We start from the raw sequence: 18,270 nt of genomic DNA, 5'->3' as shown, positions 1-18,270 counted from the left end.
TCTTTTAATTTAAAAACAGTTATATAGGTCAAATACCAGGCCATTGGGGGGGGGGGGGTTGCATATAAAAACTAAAGACAACAACCCATTCCTAACATCAAACTATTAACAAGCATCCCCTGAGAAAACAATTATCGGGTGAACATTATGTGGAACACTTGTATAATGTACATATTTAAATTCACAAAGTCAATCCACTAATTTTGGAAACTGATCCTAAAATATTATCCCATTCCCATTTTAGTTTTTGTTTCAAATAAGAATCATTGCACAAGTTTTAGCCAATCTGGAATTTTCATTTTATTAACTTCAGAAATTACATTGTAATAGTTTTATTGGTGACTCTGAAAGCTTTCAAATTATTATGTTGGTAAACAAAGGTTTGTTTTTAAATAATACTTTATATAATCTGTGTAAAACTCCTGCTAGCCAAATGGTCTTACACAACACTCAGAAGGAGCACCAATTATACTGCATTAACTTGTAGATGACACTTTTTAAGCTGGTTTATTTTCCAAAGTATACAAATCAAAGTCATTTTAATGCTATAAATAATTTATTCTTAAAAAAATTTGTGCTGTTCACCCATTTATAGGGTTACAAGCTACGTGAAAAGTACAAAACCTTTTTGTCAAGTGTGATACTGAGAGTGCTTTTCATGTCATTCACTGGTTTTACATCTGGATTTGGATATACTGCGCAACGGGCAAGGCTAGAATCCATGAACCAAGCTGCAAAGATCTCGAGCTAAATAAGGCAGACTCAGAGAAACAAGAGAAGGAAATTACTTTCCTATCCAACATGTACTCTTCAGACTAAAGCACTCTTTCTATCAAGCTTTCTAAACTGTTAAATAAAAGGTTTTCCAAACAAGCATTTAAACTTCATTACACAGAAGAGCAACAAGAACAGTAGTCTGCCTGACAAAATGGCAGAAGGGGAAAATGTATATACGGAGTTCAATGGTTAGCCTGAATGTAGCACAGTTCTTCACAACCGATGGGGGGTTACTTCAACATGGTGTCCAACAACGTTCTAACGACGTGCTTCATCTCAACTGTTTACTATGAAGCAAGGTGGTAAAATGTTTGGCCCCAGTCGGGCTTAAAAAATGGTTCATTTTCATGATGAGCATGTCTGTCCAGCTATCAATCATGTTTGTTTGCACCAAATCCCAAGCCATTTAAAATACGACTAAATTTAAGTTAAACAGAAGTCGTCTGCTCCAAATTCACCATCAACTATCCATGCTACTGCATTCCTCTAAGGGGAAGAGATAAAATGTAAACAAAAATATATTAAGAACGTCCATATTGTCTTGTATATCTCAATCATGATATATGCACATTTTAATCACACAAAAAGAAAATCAATCACTGTAAATTCACTTCATTCACTGTAAACTAACTGAACAGCAACAATAAGGATTGCATTGTTTGTGGCTACCCAGCAAGAACTTTTACAAGTTTCTTGTGCAAAACTGCAAGAAATGAAATGGAATGAAAGAGCAATTGATAGAAAAAGTATATGCAGAGACAAAAACTTGGGGGTAATGTCTAATTTTCATATCAATGTATATTGCTCAATCAGCTGAAACCAGTCCTTGAGAATTTCCTCCTTTATACCAATTATAGGGAGGTGATAGACAGAATCCACATTCCAGCAAATGTGTACTGAACATGGCTTCTGCAACTGAAGTCTGGAAATATTTTCAACTTTCAATTAGTTGTGATCATATGCTTTTGTGTGTGTGTGCACCAGGTACCTTGGGGCAGACTGCATATATGCCATTCTGGATCACACTACTGAGGAGATCTTGGGACAGAGTTCTGACTGATTTAGTGAGCTGTAGATCTCTGTCTAATCCAGCCCATTTTCAAAGTTTTTCAGGGAGGAGATTGGGTTTTCCTTTAACAACAATTTGATTTGATTTTACTTAGGTTTTAGGACATTTTTATGCTGAAGCCGTTTTATATAATTTTACCCCAAATATATTTGAACTAGAAATATTAGAAAAGGGACAGACAGGACTGTAATCCCACCTATAGCTTGGTGGAGCTCAAGTAATTCAAATGACAAAATGAGAAAGGTTGCTATCTGAAGTGCAACAGGGTCAGGAGAAATTTTTATTTATTAAATCAATTTTTAAGGTTGCTCACTTGTCAACAATTCTGGATATGATGACTGTCTATCATGAATACTAATCTGAAAGCAGTACCAAAACACAGTTGGGTCAGATGGGTTGGGCAGAAGTTTTTACATAGATACAAAAATATATATACTTCATTGTCTGTTTGTAAATTATGTGGATTATGATAACGTTGAAAATAATATAAAATTTATGATGATACAAATGGCAATACAGAAAAAAAGAGGAAGATTAAATTACTCATTACAAAGATGGGCTGAGCCTCTCTGCCAAACTTTTCTGGGTGATACTGTCAAGGCCACTTTTTAATTCAGTTCAATAAAGGACAAGGAAGAAGGCAGAAGCAGCGCCACTGGAGCAATCCATCATATCTTTTTGGCTGAAGCCTAAGAGACTGGCTTCTGGCCAAGAACTGAATGCCCATTTAAATTCCAACTTAAACAGCTGCAAACCTAACCCTTAAACACAATTGTTCTTCCAGTTTGAGAACTCCTGCAATATAAACTATCACTGTTCTATCCACAAACAGCCAGCATCTACTACACTACACCACACATGTACCAGTACTTCAATCCATCAACAATAGAGTACAACCAGTGTATCAGCTGTGCAAAATATACTTCCTTGCCTGAACTTTTGCAATTTTTAAAAGGAGCTTGCAATTCTTTAAAATGTGGTGTTCCACATGATTGCATAAGCTACTGGATTTCACTGACTCCTATTTCTAATGCAGCTTCATAAGCTTTTGCTACATTCATAATATAGTAATGGCAAAATCCTAACCTAGCCTAACCTCAGTAGTTTATATTGTACTAACACCAAGGAGACAAGATTCAAACCTCCACAGCACTTAATTTGACTTGGAAATCTTTATGTTGTTGTAAACCGCCCAGTCACTAGGGTAAAATGGGGGCACAGAAATTTAGTAAATAAATAACATTTAAGCTATGACATTTTCATCTAGTTTGATGTGACAGGTAGCTCCAATGATTGTTAACCCCCGGTGTTGAATAGGATCACACAGTAAAAGTAGCAAGATTTCTTTCTACTTTCATTACACAGAGCATGTCCTGGGAAGTTTGTTTAAAAAGGTCTTTATCAACTTAAGAGTAGCCCAAATCGTGGTTCAATATTAACCACAACTAGGCCTGGACCAAATGAGTAATCTAAAATCTTTGTGTGATTTGTCTATCACAGCAATCCAGAACAATCAATCATATTCCATGTCCAACATTTCCTTCATGTCTGAGGCCATCCAGCAATGATATGTGAAAGCTAACCTATTTTACAGAGAAAAATAAAAAGTAATGCAAAGAAAGAGAAAAGCGCTTTAGCATTTTTTTAAAAAACTGCTTCTGCTTTGACAAATGTATTCAGTCTCCAATGTTTAGTAAATACATAAATATATGAGATTGTAGCCTTGCCTGTCACTACGTAAAGTGTATCACTGGAAAAGATATTGAATATAGTCATTGTAGTAATGTGAATTAAGGTACCAAATGATTTAGTCAAATGTTGCTATACGTGGGCTCTATAAATCTAAATCCATCTGGCTCTTGCAGTGGTTACAACCATTCCTCCAAGAAGGGGCAAGGGGAAAAAAATAAATATTAAAGTCCTGAATACCAAACACAGGTCTCAACCATTCAGCCAGACAATATCTCCTCAAAGGCATGAGAAGGCTGAGAAAAATGTAATTTAGGTTTGTGAGACTGTGCTTTACTTCGATAGCCATTAAAATCATGTAAGATCAGCCCTCTACATAGTAATGTTCTTTCATTGTTTAGGTATGAATGAGATCTAAGCTACTTAGGTACAATTTTTGAAAGAACTGAAGAAATCCAAATCATATGGTTCTTCTTTTTCTGGGGTGATGGACTTAACCCACCATTTTTTTCCTCCTTATCCTGTCTAATGTCCTTTCCAGTCCTTACATTTTATGATATTAGCAAAATGCTTAGCTGCATATAAACCAAGGCTGGGTGGTCATGGGGGAGGGGGGATATTGTAAGAGTGAATTCCTATAGGATAGGATAGGATAGGATAGGATAGGATAGGATAGGATGACAGAGTTGGAAGGGACCTTGGGGGCTTCTAGTCCAACCCCCTGCCCAGGCAGGAAACCCTAAACCACTTCAGACAAATGGTTATCCAACATCTTCTTAAAAATTTCCAGTGTTGGGGCATTCACAACTTCTGCAGGCAAGTTGTTCCACTTATTAATTGTTCTAACTGTCAGGAAATTTCTCCTTAGTTCTAAATTGCTTCTCTCCTTGATTAGTTTCCATCCATTGCTTCTTGTCCTGCCCTCAGGTGCTTTGAAGAATAGTTTGAGTCCCTCTTCTTTGTGGCAACTCCTGAGATATTGGAACACTGCTATCATGTCTCCCCTAGTCCTTCTCTTCATCAAACTAGACATACCCAGTTCCTGCAACCGTTCTTCATACGTTTTAGCCTCCAGTCCCCTAATCATCTTTGTTGCTCTTCTCTGCACTCTTTCTAGAGTCTCAACATCTTTTTTACATCGTGGCGACCAAAACTGAATGCAATATTCCAAGTGTGGCCTTACCAAGGCATTGTAAAGTGGTATTAACACTTCACGTGATCTTGATTCTATCCCTCTGTTTATGCAGCCCAGAATTGTGTTGGCTTTTTGGCAGGTGCTGCACACTGCTGGCTCATATCTAAATGGTTGTCCACTAGGACTCCAAGATCCCTCTCACAGTTACTACTATTGAGCAAGGTACCACATATACAGTACCTGTGCATTTTGTTTTTCTTCCCTAAATGTAGAACCTTGCTTTTTTCACTGTTGAATTTCATTTTCTTAGATAGCACTCAATGTTCAAGTCTGTCAAGATCCTCCTCTATCTTGAGCCTATCTTCTGGAGTGTTGGCTATTCCTGCCAGCTTGGTATCTTCTCATTTGATGAGTTCCACTAATTTTGTCACTTTGTCAAAGAGTGCAATAAGGTTGCTTCTAGGTGTTCGGTGATTCGTTGTTTGATTATCTTTTCCAGAATCTTTCCTGGTATTCAGGTCAGGCTGATAGGTTTGTAGTTTCCTGGATCTATTTTTTTTCCTTTTTTGAAGATGGGAACTAGATCAGCTCTTTTCCAATCCTCTGGCAGTTCCCCTGTGCTCCAGGATCTTTGAAAGATATAGTTCAGTGGTTCTGAGATCTCGTCTGCCAGTTCCTTCAGAACCTTGGGACGTAATCCATCTAGTCCTGGTGATTTGAACTCGTCTAGGATAGATAAGTGTTCACTTACCATTTTCTTCCCTATTTTAACTTGTGTTCCTAATCTGTTTTTTGTGATGCTGTTTTTGATAGATTGGACTGTTTTTTCCTTTTGTGTAAAGACAGATGCAAAAAATGAGTGGGCAGAAGGTTGGACTAGAAGATACTTAAGGCTACTCAAACCTTTCACTGTATGATTAAATTATGCATACACCATGAACTTTGCAAATCACTGTATTTAAATGCAATAAGAAAAAATAAACATAATCGAATCTTAAAATCTTTCTCTCTCATAAAATTATTTTATTTTATTTTTTTACCTTCAATATCCTGGCTGTCTACAAAAGGTGATGGTCCCCATATTCTAACAGTGCCATCATCAGAGGCGCTGGCCATCATGGATGGAATTTGTGGGTTCCAGCTCACGCAGTTGACTGTACGTGTGTGCCCCGTCAGTTCCGCAATTGGCAGCTCACTACGTTTGTGCCAAATATATACTTTATGATCTAAGACAGATAGGTTTGAAAAACATGAGATCCATCCTAAAATTTAAAATATGCTCTGTAATCAACATAACAATCCATGTTTCCATTTTAAAAATTCCATGCATATCCCAAAACAAAAATACTAAATGCTATATCCAACAGTTTCAAGGCCTTTAAAATTCCACATTTAAACTAACAATATGTACTGATTTTCTTTCCAAAATGAAGACATTTGTAGAAAATTAAGTATAAAGGCAGGATTTATATTATCTAATTAGGAATCTGTTTATATGCTAATTTCCACTAATAATACATTTATATACAAGAATGAAATTGAAATACAAAATTGAAAAGCTCTGGATTCTAATTCTTGAATTTTTTAATTTGACCATTTTAATGATAGGTATGGGGATTTCTCCAGAAAACTTCCTGCCTTTTGAATAAAGGACTTCATTTGTGATTGGAAAATAAAATGTTTTTAAACATGATACTTTATCTATGACTTTAGTGAGCCATGCACTAAATTAACTGTGTGATACCCTATTCAGGAACTTACTGCTGCATGAAAAAGATAGTGGAGAAACCAGTAAATGCCAGCCCACATGCAGAATAAGAGGAAGTTACATTCAGATAGCTCGTTTGCCTTGAAGTATAATGCCCAATACAATGATTTTTGTCAGTATACTTTAGCCAATAAGCAATCCATTTCACCATTTGAAGAAATTCATGACACAGCCAAGTTGTAATTTATAGCTGTAATTGTGTTGGTGCATTCTATTACATTCACATAAAACATTTACAAAGCTGAACATCTGAATGGAAATTTCTTTGCCACTGCTAATCCTGACACGCAAATTGAATGATCATAGAAAGGGTGGATGAAATCTTAAATGTGCAAGTGTCTGCATTGTGAAGAACCATGTATCAAAGTAGTTGCCAGTAATTATATTTTTTGCTAAGCACTAGAGTAAGTTTGTGGTTTTACTTAAATATCTGATTAAATAGAACCACCATAAGACAAACTTTTAAGATGTACAAAAGTGTTAAAATCATTTGCTTTAACAAATTCAAACAATGATAAAGGATCCAAAGTATTTTAGTCTCTTCCCAAGTATTACAAATCCTTCTACTTACATGCCACATTATTTAACAGAAATACTAGCTAAATCAGCTCATGTAAGATTTTTAAAAATAAGTGCACAACATCTAAATTACATCAAACACCCTTGTTTATATTTGTTTACTCTCCCAATTTTAATCTGATTAAAAATTTTAATCTGATTACACATTATCTGCATAACTTCAAGGATCATTATTCATCTTAAGGCAACAACACTCAGACTTACTCCCATGAGAGATTTTTTTTATGGTACCTTAATGCTTCTTAACAGAATTAGACGTGAAATTTACTCCCAGGGCAGATCATTTGATGTTTGGGGCTGGTAGGTGAAATGCCTACCTAGCTGAAAACATACCTTTACATTTAAGAGGTTATGACATTTAAATCTGTTACTTTTTTTGTACATAGAGACTTTCACAGCAGCCATATTTGCAACAATTCAGTGCAAAGAGGCAACAGCCTCAGGCAGTCCGAATCTAAATAAGGTGCCATCAGCTTCAACTACAGCTGGGTAGTTTTTAGACACTGAAAATGAAAAAAATAAAAAGCTGTTCTAAGTTGACCTGGATAAGTTAATCGGCATATTCATGTCAAACAAACAATAGGCTGTAGCTAAGTGACTTGTCCACGCTGTCCTAAGTGGTGTATGAATTATTTGATACACCAAAAAGTCAATAGGCTGACAGATATTTCTGGGCCAGAGACTGTTTGGAAGGGGAAGGGAGTTAAAAATGCATGCATATAATGACTGACAAATATTTACAATGACAAGTTATTAACATAAGGTCCAATAAAGAGGTGCTGTTCTCAGTTGAGCATTTCACCCGTTAAAGACAAATAATGCATTAAGATACGATTTTTGTTGACTCAACCTACGACTGCATTCCTGTTCAGACCAAAACCACATCTTCCTGAAGTTTTTGGGGTACAGGAGTATTGTTGCCCACTCTGTATTAGCTCCAATTCTACTAGCAATACAGAGCAAGAACCTGAGAGTGGATCAGCACCCTTAATGCCAAGAACATATGATAACTGACTTCTCACACAACTGACAAGGAAACCTGCTAAAAGATAACCATGATTGTTTCAAGTTGCTCACGATGGACGATACTGAATACAGTAGATCCTGTTGCAGTATAGGAGACCATCATTCTCTTACCAAAATTGATTATAATCGAAATGACAGGTGAATTTATATACCCTACACCTACCTTTAGAAAAAAATATCTACAGCAAATACAGTTAATACCTCAGAGAACTATTAGAGCAACAGTACTCAATACTGTACAAATCGTATCAAAATTACAGACGTTATTCTCAAAAAGATGTCACACATTTTACTTGTGGATCCTACCATTCTCTGAAGTAGAATCCTTCTTTTCAATGAGTATTTAATTAACACCATTTATGGAAATGTAAGGCACACCCACCCTGCTTATTAAAACTCAAAGAGTGAGAAGACTATAATATTCACTAATGCAGAAAGTTTGTGCCGGAATGAGAGAGAGAGAGAGGGAGGGAGAGAGAAGAGAGAGAGATTTTTTTTTTTTAAAAAAAATTACCTTCACTGCCACTAGCGATGAAGTCTTCGTTATGGCCTCCAAAACATGAATGAATTGTGTAAAACCCTTGTGTAACACCTTGGTACTTTCTCACTAAAACTCTGTCTTGCAAATCCCATAAATGAACTCCCTGAGGACAAAAACCATTGTAGAAATAGTTTACTGTAAGAAAGTTTCCTCTCCATTACTTAGCTTCACTGTTTAATAATTTAATCTGAATAAGATTCAGTACATCAATATAAAATTGGACTATTTTTCTTCACAAGCAAAAATCACATGAGCATTTGTCTTTTATACAGCAGAACTTTTCTTCTTATTTTTCACCAAAGCAGAACCCATTTACATTTCCTGAAAGCTTTTATCTTGAAACCTTCAGGAAAGAGAAATAAGTGATGTAGGGTTGCAGCATGAAAAAAATCACCAGTAAAATGTGAGCAGATGCTCTTTCCCACATATACCAGCTGCTGTAAAATTTTCTCTAGTTCTCCCCACTCACTATACCATGTGTCACATCTTAAGGCTTCTAATAGATGCTTTTGCATGTGGGAAGGTGAAGTAGAATATAAGAAGCCATCTTAACTGTTTCAAAACATCACACCAATTGATAAAAGCTTTTCCAGCTTTCAGTAAGATTTCCTTCTTGCTCCAAGAGATATCAGGGACTGAACAAGGGATTTTTCTCAAGAAAAATACATGTCCTACTACTCTGGTCTTTTCCTAAATTGTAGAGGGGACAAAAGGTATTGCACAAATTGCCTTTTACTTGATAATGTTTGGATATAAACTTTCCATAGCCCTCTTGCATTTGCCAACCACTGTATCTGTTCAAGTGTTTAGTTGCAAACATTTTGGGTTAAGCAAGCTTCATTTCCTTATACAATTCTTTAAAAAAAACAATTTAACTACTTGAACTGGAAAAATAAAAAGACTTTTGGATATAGTTAACTTGTTTTGGAAAAACAAGTAAGGTATGACTTTTTAAGAGAAGATCTAATATAAGCTAGAACATCCATCTAAGATTGTAATTGGAAGTTTTGTCCTCACCATTTTATGATACTATTTTTACATTTTAACACTAACCATAGGAAGAGAATGTAAACTGCGTACAGTCTTCTTGGACTGGAATGGTATACAGATAGTCCTTGGCCTAGGACCCTTAGTGTCCATGCAAAATTACAATTGCACTGAAAATTGACAATTATGATTAATCATCATACTTTCAACCATCATAGCACCCCCCCCCCCGGTCATATAATCAAATTTTGGGTGCTTGACAACTGGCATATATTTTCAATGATTACAGCATCCCTGTGTCATGTGATCACCATCTGCAGCCTTCCCAGCCAGCTTCCAACAAGCAAAGTTAATGGAAGAAAGTCAGATTTTCTTAAGAACCCTGTGATTCACTTAACTACTGAGTTGGTGACTTGCTTAAAAACGCTTTTCCAAAGAGGATGGAAACATGTATAAGAACATGAGATCTAAGGAAACAGCTTTGCGCTATCATCTAGAGCAGGGGTTCCCAACCCCTGGGCCGCAGTCGGTTCGGAACTGGACCGCACAAGCAGTGGGTGAGTGCACGCAGCTCCACTTGCGTGAGCAGTGAGAATATGAAATCATCCCCTGCCACCACCGCCTGTCCACAAAGTTGGAAAAGTTGAGGACTGCTGATCTAGAACCTGTTGTGACTCCGACCCCCGAGCCTGTCTTAACAGAGGGAGAGGACTCAGAAGGTGAAGGAGAGGACTTGGCAAGGCCTCCCTCTCCAGGACCCTCCTCTCTGGCAATGCCTCAGGTTTCCTCCGAAGGCCAAGAGATATGCCAGAAGCAAGGCACTTCGGATCAGCCGCAGATAGAGAGCGAGGGGGATGAGTTTTGGCTGGATACCAGACAGCGTCGGAAGGATAAGCGCACGCAGCAGAGAAAGAGGCATGGGTGGGCCAGAGATTGAGCTGAGTCACTGGACCACACCCCACAAGGGATAAAAGGGGGTGTGTCAGCTATTCAGGCCTTGTGACGGACAAATTGAAAAACTCGGAAGTCATATTGTGTTTCTAGAACCCTGTTAGAATCTCTTTTTGGATTTCTTTGGACTGGACTTTGACAATTCTTTGCTTTGTGGAATTAATTTGATATATCAGACTGAGGAGAAAAAACTTCCCTTAGTGAGTAAAATCTCTTGGCAGGCAGTTCATGGTTCGCTGCCAAGACTGTTATCTTAAAGGAATTCCTGACTGTTTGATTCATTAACTCCTGTCTGTGTGTGTGCGTGCAATGGGGACAGAAGAGAACCTGGAGATTTTCCAAACGTGAATGATCAGTTATGGGGTGGGGAGAAGGCGGAAGCAGTTGTGGGGACTCCCAAGAGGTGGGAAGAGGAGCATGGGATATCTCAGTAGGTGGGGCTTTTGGTGGCCAGAGGCAGTGGGCTTGTCCCTGCACTAGGCCTCCCATGGTCTTTCCTACTCCTGAGATACCTCATGTGCTCTTAACAACCCACATATTCAATTAACACCTGTATGCCATTTCATTTCAAAGCAGCATACATTCCAATCCCAATAGATAACAATAATATAGCAATGCAATACAACAATGGTCTACTGGTTAAGGCACTAGACTAGAAACCAGGAGATTGAATTCTAATCTTGCCTCAACCTAACCCACTCTCTCTCAGCCCAACCCACCTCACAGGGTTGTTGAGGAAAATAGGATGAGGATTAGGTACTGTATGTTCACTGCCTTGAGTTATTTATAAAAGTAATAGAGGCGGGATAAAAATCTAATAAAATAAAATACAAATAGCAATCATACAAAAATCTGACAACATAGTAACAATAAATATATATCAATCTTATCATACAAAAGCTAAAATAATAAAAAATAACAGATTTAGGGACTTAAAGGTGAAAATGGCAGTTATACATCTGCTCTCATTCCCACCCTTTTTAGTTTTTTTTAAATTGCACTGCAAAAAAATTATCTACTTGCAACAGAATTTTGGTATGGCAGTCACAAGACATACAGTAATTCCAAATAGGTTCCTCTGAATTAGAAGAAAAAGAATCAGTGTAGGTTCGTACATAATTATCCACAGTAATTTAATAAAGAGGGGTTTTTTTTCATTCAGCTTTCCAGAAAGGAACACTGCCTATATGCCCCATTGTGCTGGGCACTATCAGAAATAAAAAATTCTGACCTCTTTCTCTCTCTGACAAGAAAGAACCATAGCTAGAGTTCTATTGACAAGTCAGGAAACAGACCATATTCACCAGAAGCAAGTTACATTTTTTGTGCCAAACTGTAAATATTTTTCAAAAGGGTATGCCTATTTAAAACAACAACAACAACATCTCCTTACCTGAGTTGCGACATTTAACAAAGCTAGCCGACCATTTTTCGAAATAGTAAAAGACATAATTGGATGGTCTTCTTGTACTCTGAAAATATAAACAATAGTATTAGAATTATGATTAAAAATTATCATTTCTACAAAAATGTAAATATAGTTTCAATATTCTTTATTACAGGGGTCTTACAACGAGCCCAATTATGACTGCACTAGTAGTTCACACATCAAGGTTTATTTTTTATTAACTCCTCATTTATATTCTTATTATTTATATAGGATTTTTTTTTTGAAAAGCCCAATTTAGAATTAACACATGTTCCAGAAGTCATGTGAAATATTATTTTCATTGCTTAGCCAACTATAGGATTAATTTATCTAGCGCAACAGAAAAACAATGTAGTTACATATTTCTGTCTGTAAGGTCCTCAAAGTTATAGCCCCGAATTCGCTGGTGTGTGTCCGATGCCAGTACAGTCTTCCCATCACTCAAGCACCACAGGCACTGCACTCTTACTCCTTCCCAGGAGTCTAGGAGATTACCATCTAAATCCTAGACAGGGAATAAAGCAAAACCCTTATAAAAAAGCTACCAAAAACATGAAAACTATGGTTTTACTTCCATCATGAAATGGTGGGGCTGTATTATAACAAGAGATTCCATGGGTATCACCTAAAATTTAAAAAGCAGACTTTGTTCTGTTGAACTTTCTTTCTTGCCTCCCTAAGTAGGATCTTTTTGGTTCACCTTGAGACCGTGTGTGTGTGTGTGTGTGTGTGTGTGTGTGTGTGTGTGTGTGTGTAACACATGCTGTTTGTTTCCGATGGATATTCAGGGATGCAACTTTTGGTTTGTTTAGAAAATGCAGAAAGGAATATGCAGGATATAGATGGTTTATCTTGCATTTCATGGGTTTTTTCCCCCAATTTTGTTTATATACATGTGAATATTTTCTAGCTAAAGATGGTAATAATTATAATGACTAGAATCCTTATTACACATACTGATTACTGTATTTTTCGGAGTATAAGACGCACCTTCCTCACTTTTTTGGTGAGGGAAAGAAGAAAAAGAAATCTCCCTCTGCCTCTGCCTAATTTTGCCTTGTTGCAGCAAACAGCAAACAGCCTACTTCTCCAGCAATTTACCTCTTTACAGCAGAGCCCTGCTGAGAGCAAATCAGCTGAGAGTCAGGAGGCCGATCCAATCAACTTGTGCTAATTAGGCTGTACTGAAGCTGAAAGGAGTTGTTTTTCTTGCTGTTTGCTTGCAAGGAGGTAACTGCTGCGAGGCCAAAGGGTGGAGCCAGTGGGTAGGCGGGGCTACATTCGGTGTATAAGATGCACCTAAATTTTTACCCCCTTTTAGGGGGGGGAAAGGTACGTCTTATACTCTGAAAAATACGGTATATGCCAACATAAGCTCTAGTATATGAACATGTACGTCATGTTGAATATATTATTTGACTGACATCATGGAATTCATTTTTTGTAAGAACAGCAATATACCCAATTTCATATATATTTCAAGTAATAAGTCCATCAATGCTAATATGGCTTTTACCAAAGATTTGTAACAAGCCACTTCTAAGCAATTTTTAATTGTAAAAATAGGGATGGATGCATTTTGGTATAGTAAAAGACCCGCTTCTTTATAGCAGGAATGGCAATCTGTGTAGGTAGATTGCCTGAACCCCCCAAATGTTTCTACCCCTTTTGTTTATAAAAAATAGGTGTTGAGCCTTTTCTAGGTTTAACAAATCTGTTTTCCAGTGAACCCCCCCCCTACCTACAGCATTCACGGAAAACCCCCCAAAACAGAATGAAAATTCTATCTCCACCCACTCCAGTGGCTTCAACGTGCACACCCAATGTAGTTCTTTGCAAACAATTAAATAATAATAACAATTTAGCCAATGGCTGCAAAAAGGTTGCCCACTCCAACTTACACACTGGTAAAATTGCCCACGCTGCCCTCCTGTCACAAAACGTTTTCCATCTGGATTCCAGGCCACACTGGTTAAGCTATCCTCATGGGATTGACTCATCTTTGTCCTTAGCTCCCCCGTCTGCAGATGAAGTTATATAGTTAAAGGTTCTTTGAAATAGTAATATACATGGGCATCAGTGTAGTTGAAACATTTAAATACCATGTCTAATTATTGTTTACAAAATTGGTGATAAAATACAAAAGTGCTTTCAAATATATAATAAAGTAGCCACTGAGTACCTAGAGTAAATCAACCTTCCTTAATGTCTTCGGGCAATTCTAATTTCAGTACACCTGGGAGGGGGCAAGGAAGGCTGTGAGTTTCATTCTCTCTTTCTCTCTCTCTCTCACACACACACACAATCTTTCTCTCATTCATTCGTTCATTCAAAAGTATGGCAACAAAATAATAACACGGATCACTTTAAAAATAAGCCAACTTCTAGTAACGAGGCAATGTAAGCCTTTAATTATCAAATCAGAACTCAGAATTACAAATGTAATTAACAAATGTAGTGCTAGTATAATCTATTGCCAATGTGGTAGGCTTATTTCAGCTCATTGCCAAAATTAAAGGAGCAGTTCCCAATTTAATAAAGTTCTAATCTAAACCAAAATACTATTACAAATAACATGTTACAAAGTTATCTTAGTAATTTGCAACAACCAACTAAAAGTTATTATAGTATATAACCCAGCTCATTCTTGCTTTAAATTCATCTTTAATCAAGAGGACCCGTTTAAAAATGTTACAAAACTGTTTTTGCTATTGCCGAAACATGCAAGTCTAGCAATTAGGAAAATACAATCCTTGTATTTCAAATCTTCCTACCATTAGTATCTCACCCAGTCTGAATTTATCTTCATTTATTCTCAACCTGCATGTTGGATGGAAGACAGTAGCTATCATGGCCTTAATGTGAAAACCAGGAAAATAAAAGGCTTACCCCATGGCTTCCTATAAACAAAACACTAAAAACATTCAGAATGTTGCTCCATTGCAATATGGAACACTCATTCTAAGTTTTGTCAAAATACCAACATTTGGAATTTTTCATATGGAGTTATCTAACATCCATAATAGCCAAGGATTTCCTCCAAAAGTATCAAATAACCTGAGTATGGTCCATATATCTAAGCTATTTAATATGGCATGCCAACACCTCAAATTTATCATTCTTACTTGTACATTCCAGAGCCAAAGCTCAGAGCAGTCATCTGGGCCACAGGCAACCAGGTAGTTGTCGTCAGGGCTCCAAGCGATATAGGAGACACCATATGCATGGCCTTCCAAAGTCTTGAGCAGTTTTAGTTGATGTGTATCCTTTAAAAGCAGAAAATTACAGTAATTTAATTGATTGGTAAGCCTTTTATATAGCTTAAGTAGCTAATCTAAAAGAGTAATTTATTCTGACAATCCTACAAACCATTTAGCAAAGCAACATATTAGGAACCAAAATTAGAAATTTTGTTTTTAATGTTCACTTATCTAAAAAAAAAAAGAGTCAGAACACACTAATTTTTTCCTATCTAGAAGAATAGATGTCCGGAAAGGCTACACGAGGTAATCAGTAACTCTCTTAAAAATGTCAATGGCTTTTCTTGAGACTAACTCATGCAAAACAAAATATTCTCAACAAGATTAAAATAGTACTATCATAGAAAAGAAACATTAAAAAAAAATGTTTTCACAAACAAACAGAAACAACCACTCTCTGGTGTAACAAAAAGGGAAAATTCTATTTGTCTAATCTGCATAATTACAATAGAAAAAGTAATAGTTTTCGAATTTTTTTAAAAATAAAATATATATGAGAAAAATGTTTTTTTGCTTACTCTGGGGTCCCTTTTGTACATACACAAATATACTGCTCAAAAAAATAAAGGGAACACAAGCAAAAGACATCCGAGATCTGAATGAATGAAATAGCTTTATTAAATACTTTGTTCTTTACATACAGTTGTTTATACACTGCTCAAACAACTAAAGAGAACACAAAACTACTGTATGTAACAAACAAAGTATTTAATAAGGCTATTTCATTCATTCAGATCTCGGATGTCTTCTGCTTGTGTTCTTTATTTTTTTGAGCAGTGTATATAGCTTTGTATCATTTTCCTTAACAAATAAATAACAAGTATGTTTGACTCATTTGGTTAACTGGTTCTCTTTATCTAGTTTCAGGACTTGTGTGGAAAACGGTGAATATTTAGGTTCATATTAATGCAGAAATGTTGAAAATTCAAAAGCATTCACAAACTTTTAAGCATCACTGTATATTTAAACTTCAAGCATTTTTAATTTTAAAATGTTAAATTTCTTCATATATTAATTATTAATGGGACATACTTACTGTAACTACTAAATGAACATGCACACATAAAATTAAAAGGAGTAAACACAGTTTTGGAATATTGAAAAAAGAACTAGAGGAAAATAACACAAATAGATTACCTTATTTTCAACATCTCATAAATCCAATGTAAGCCTAACAAATACTTTTTTCAGGACATTTTGAACTGCTACAGATGTGCACATGTTAATTAATTGTCTATCCTAAATAATTTACTCAACCATAATTTGGGGTATATTTTTTGGAAATTGCAATATTGGAATCAATTTTTTTAGTATAGAACTGAATTTGTTATATTTGATATTCCTGGCTACCGCAAATCTTTATTTCAATAATTTAGTAGGAATAATATTACTGCAACTATTAAATAATTGGAAGGTATTGCAAAGTACCTAGTGAAAATTGGAAAACAGCTATTTTTTTCCTGTCTGTTTTTTTTGGCTTCTGAAATGGCCACCAAATCATAAAGAATGCTCATATTCTTGTTCTTCAAGAAACCGAGACACAACATTGCAGTTATTCAAATTGTAGCTAGTTTGCATACCTTTTGTTGGATTATACTTTCCATAAATAAAGAACAAATAAATTAAACAAGAGATAAAAGCTTAAGGCAAAAATACATGCAAACAGAACCATGACAAGGTATTTAAAAATGACATGGAAATCAAACGGAGAAAAAAAGCATTTAATTTTATGGAAAGAGTTTGCCATATAGAATGATACTTACAGGGTCAACCTGCCATATAATAACAGTTGTATCCTTGGATCCTGTTGCTAGTTTAGTGCCATCATTGGAGAATTTACAAAACCATACTTCATTACAGTGCTCTGTAAGTATCTGCTGAGTATAACATGGAAAATGTTTCCTAAAAAACAATTATGTAGAAAAAGTATCAGTTTTATGTGAACTAATATACAATGGAAACCAAAAGTTTGTGAACTTTTAGAACAATCCATCATCTTGCAGACTGTGATCTACAAACTGAACTGAGCTTCTTATTCAGTAAAGAGAGTCTAATTAAACAATGCATAAGAAAGCATAGAGTATCATGTCTCCACTGAACATACTGAACCAACTTCATCTTTGTTGAAAAAAAGTATGCAATGCATCAGATTTAATAACTGGTGGCATTAGCAATAATGACTTCAGCCCAATGTTTCTTGTACCAGCTAATCAATCTTGCACATCATTTTGGAAATACATTTTTGGTGTTTTTAAAATGCTTTTTTTGTTTTTGTTTTTATAGTTTTGGAATTGTAAGCCACCGAGTCATTGACTGAGATGGAGCAGTTATAGAAACTATAGAATATCTTCTATATATATAAAAACGAAAACCACTCACGCATTAATCACGAAATCTCCAGAACCGTAAAGCCTACAAACTTGAAATTTGCCACGTATGTTCCTCTTGGCTTCTAGGTGCTCACTAAGAAAGGATTTTTTGAAATGACCATCAGAGCATTAGTATTTCCTATATTATTATAACACGCTCTGATGCTAATTAGTTAGACATTCTACTCCCCCTACCAACTTGAAAATAACTCTGGAGAGAATGGGATAGCATAGGACAGGCTTCTGTGGGGCAAGCCTCATGGAGAGAAGGTGCTAGAAAGCCTGAGGGAGAGAAGGGGAGAGGAGAGGCTTCTGTAGGGCCAGCCTGAGGGGAGAAGGGCTTCTGTGGGGCCAGCCTGAGGGAGAGAAGGGGAGAGGAGAGGATCTATGGGGCCAGCCTGAGGGAGAGAAGGGGAGAGAAGAGGAGAGGCTTCTGTGGGGCTAGCCTGACAGAGAGAACGCGATCGTAACTACTGATTAATTTTCAAACTCTAAGTGTCAATTTATCAAGCCCCATCACATAAGTTTCGTAGCGAAGCACGGATATCCAGCTAGTACATATATATATAATTATATTGCCCAGTCCTTATTTACATTTTAGTCTATCTTGCATAAACTGCCCACTGAAGGTAAGGCCACAATAATTTTGTGTGTGTGTGTGTGTGTGTGTATTTAATGGGGAAATTGTTC

The 18,270-nt window shown here is 36.3% G+C and overlaps 1 protein-coding gene across 6 annotated transcripts in view; it reads right to left on the bottom strand.

Annotated features, from left to right (window-relative positions):
• Positions 1-275: 275 nt before the first annotated feature.
• Positions 276-18,270, bottom strand: part of WDR26 (WD repeat domain 26) — a 41,097-nt gene continuing 23,102 nt past the window's right edge. The window contains exons 7-16 of one of the 6 annotated variants that reach the window (XR_015731507.1): positions 17,591-17,674; positions 16,975-17,113; positions 15,077-15,217; positions 13,853-13,972; positions 12,311-12,456; positions 11,916-11,994; positions 8,558-8,687; positions 7,351-7,520; positions 5,711-5,896; positions 276-1,263 (exon numbers count right to left, since the gene is read on the bottom strand). Coding sequence is in view for 4 of the 6 variants with exons in the window: in XM_060692470.2 (XP_060548453.1) it covers positions 1,238-1,263; positions 5,711-5,896; positions 8,558-8,687; positions 11,916-11,994; positions 12,311-12,456; positions 13,853-13,972; positions 15,077-15,217; positions 16,975-17,113; positions 17,591-17,674 (1,051 nt within the window). In the remaining 2 variants the exon portion in view is untranslated. Of the gene's footprint in view, positions 1,264-3,227; positions 3,430-5,710; positions 5,897-7,350; positions 7,521-8,557; positions 8,688-11,915; positions 11,995-12,310; positions 12,457-13,852; positions 13,973-15,076; positions 15,218-16,974; positions 17,114-17,590; positions 17,675-18,270 lie in introns of those variants that run through there. The other 5 variants (XR_015731508.1, XM_060692470.2, XM_060692471.2 and 2 more) reach the window with 5 other exon arrangements.

The sequence above is a fragment of the Pantherophis guttatus genome, chromosome 1 (assembly GCF_059756535.1).
Source record: "Pantherophis guttatus breed Tessera chromosome 1, ASM5975653v1, whole genome shotgun sequence".
Classification (NCBI taxonomy): domain Eukaryota; kingdom Metazoa; phylum Chordata; class Lepidosauria; order Squamata; family Colubridae; genus Pantherophis; species Pantherophis guttatus.
This window is presented reverse-complemented; position numbering and strand designations above follow the sequence as displayed.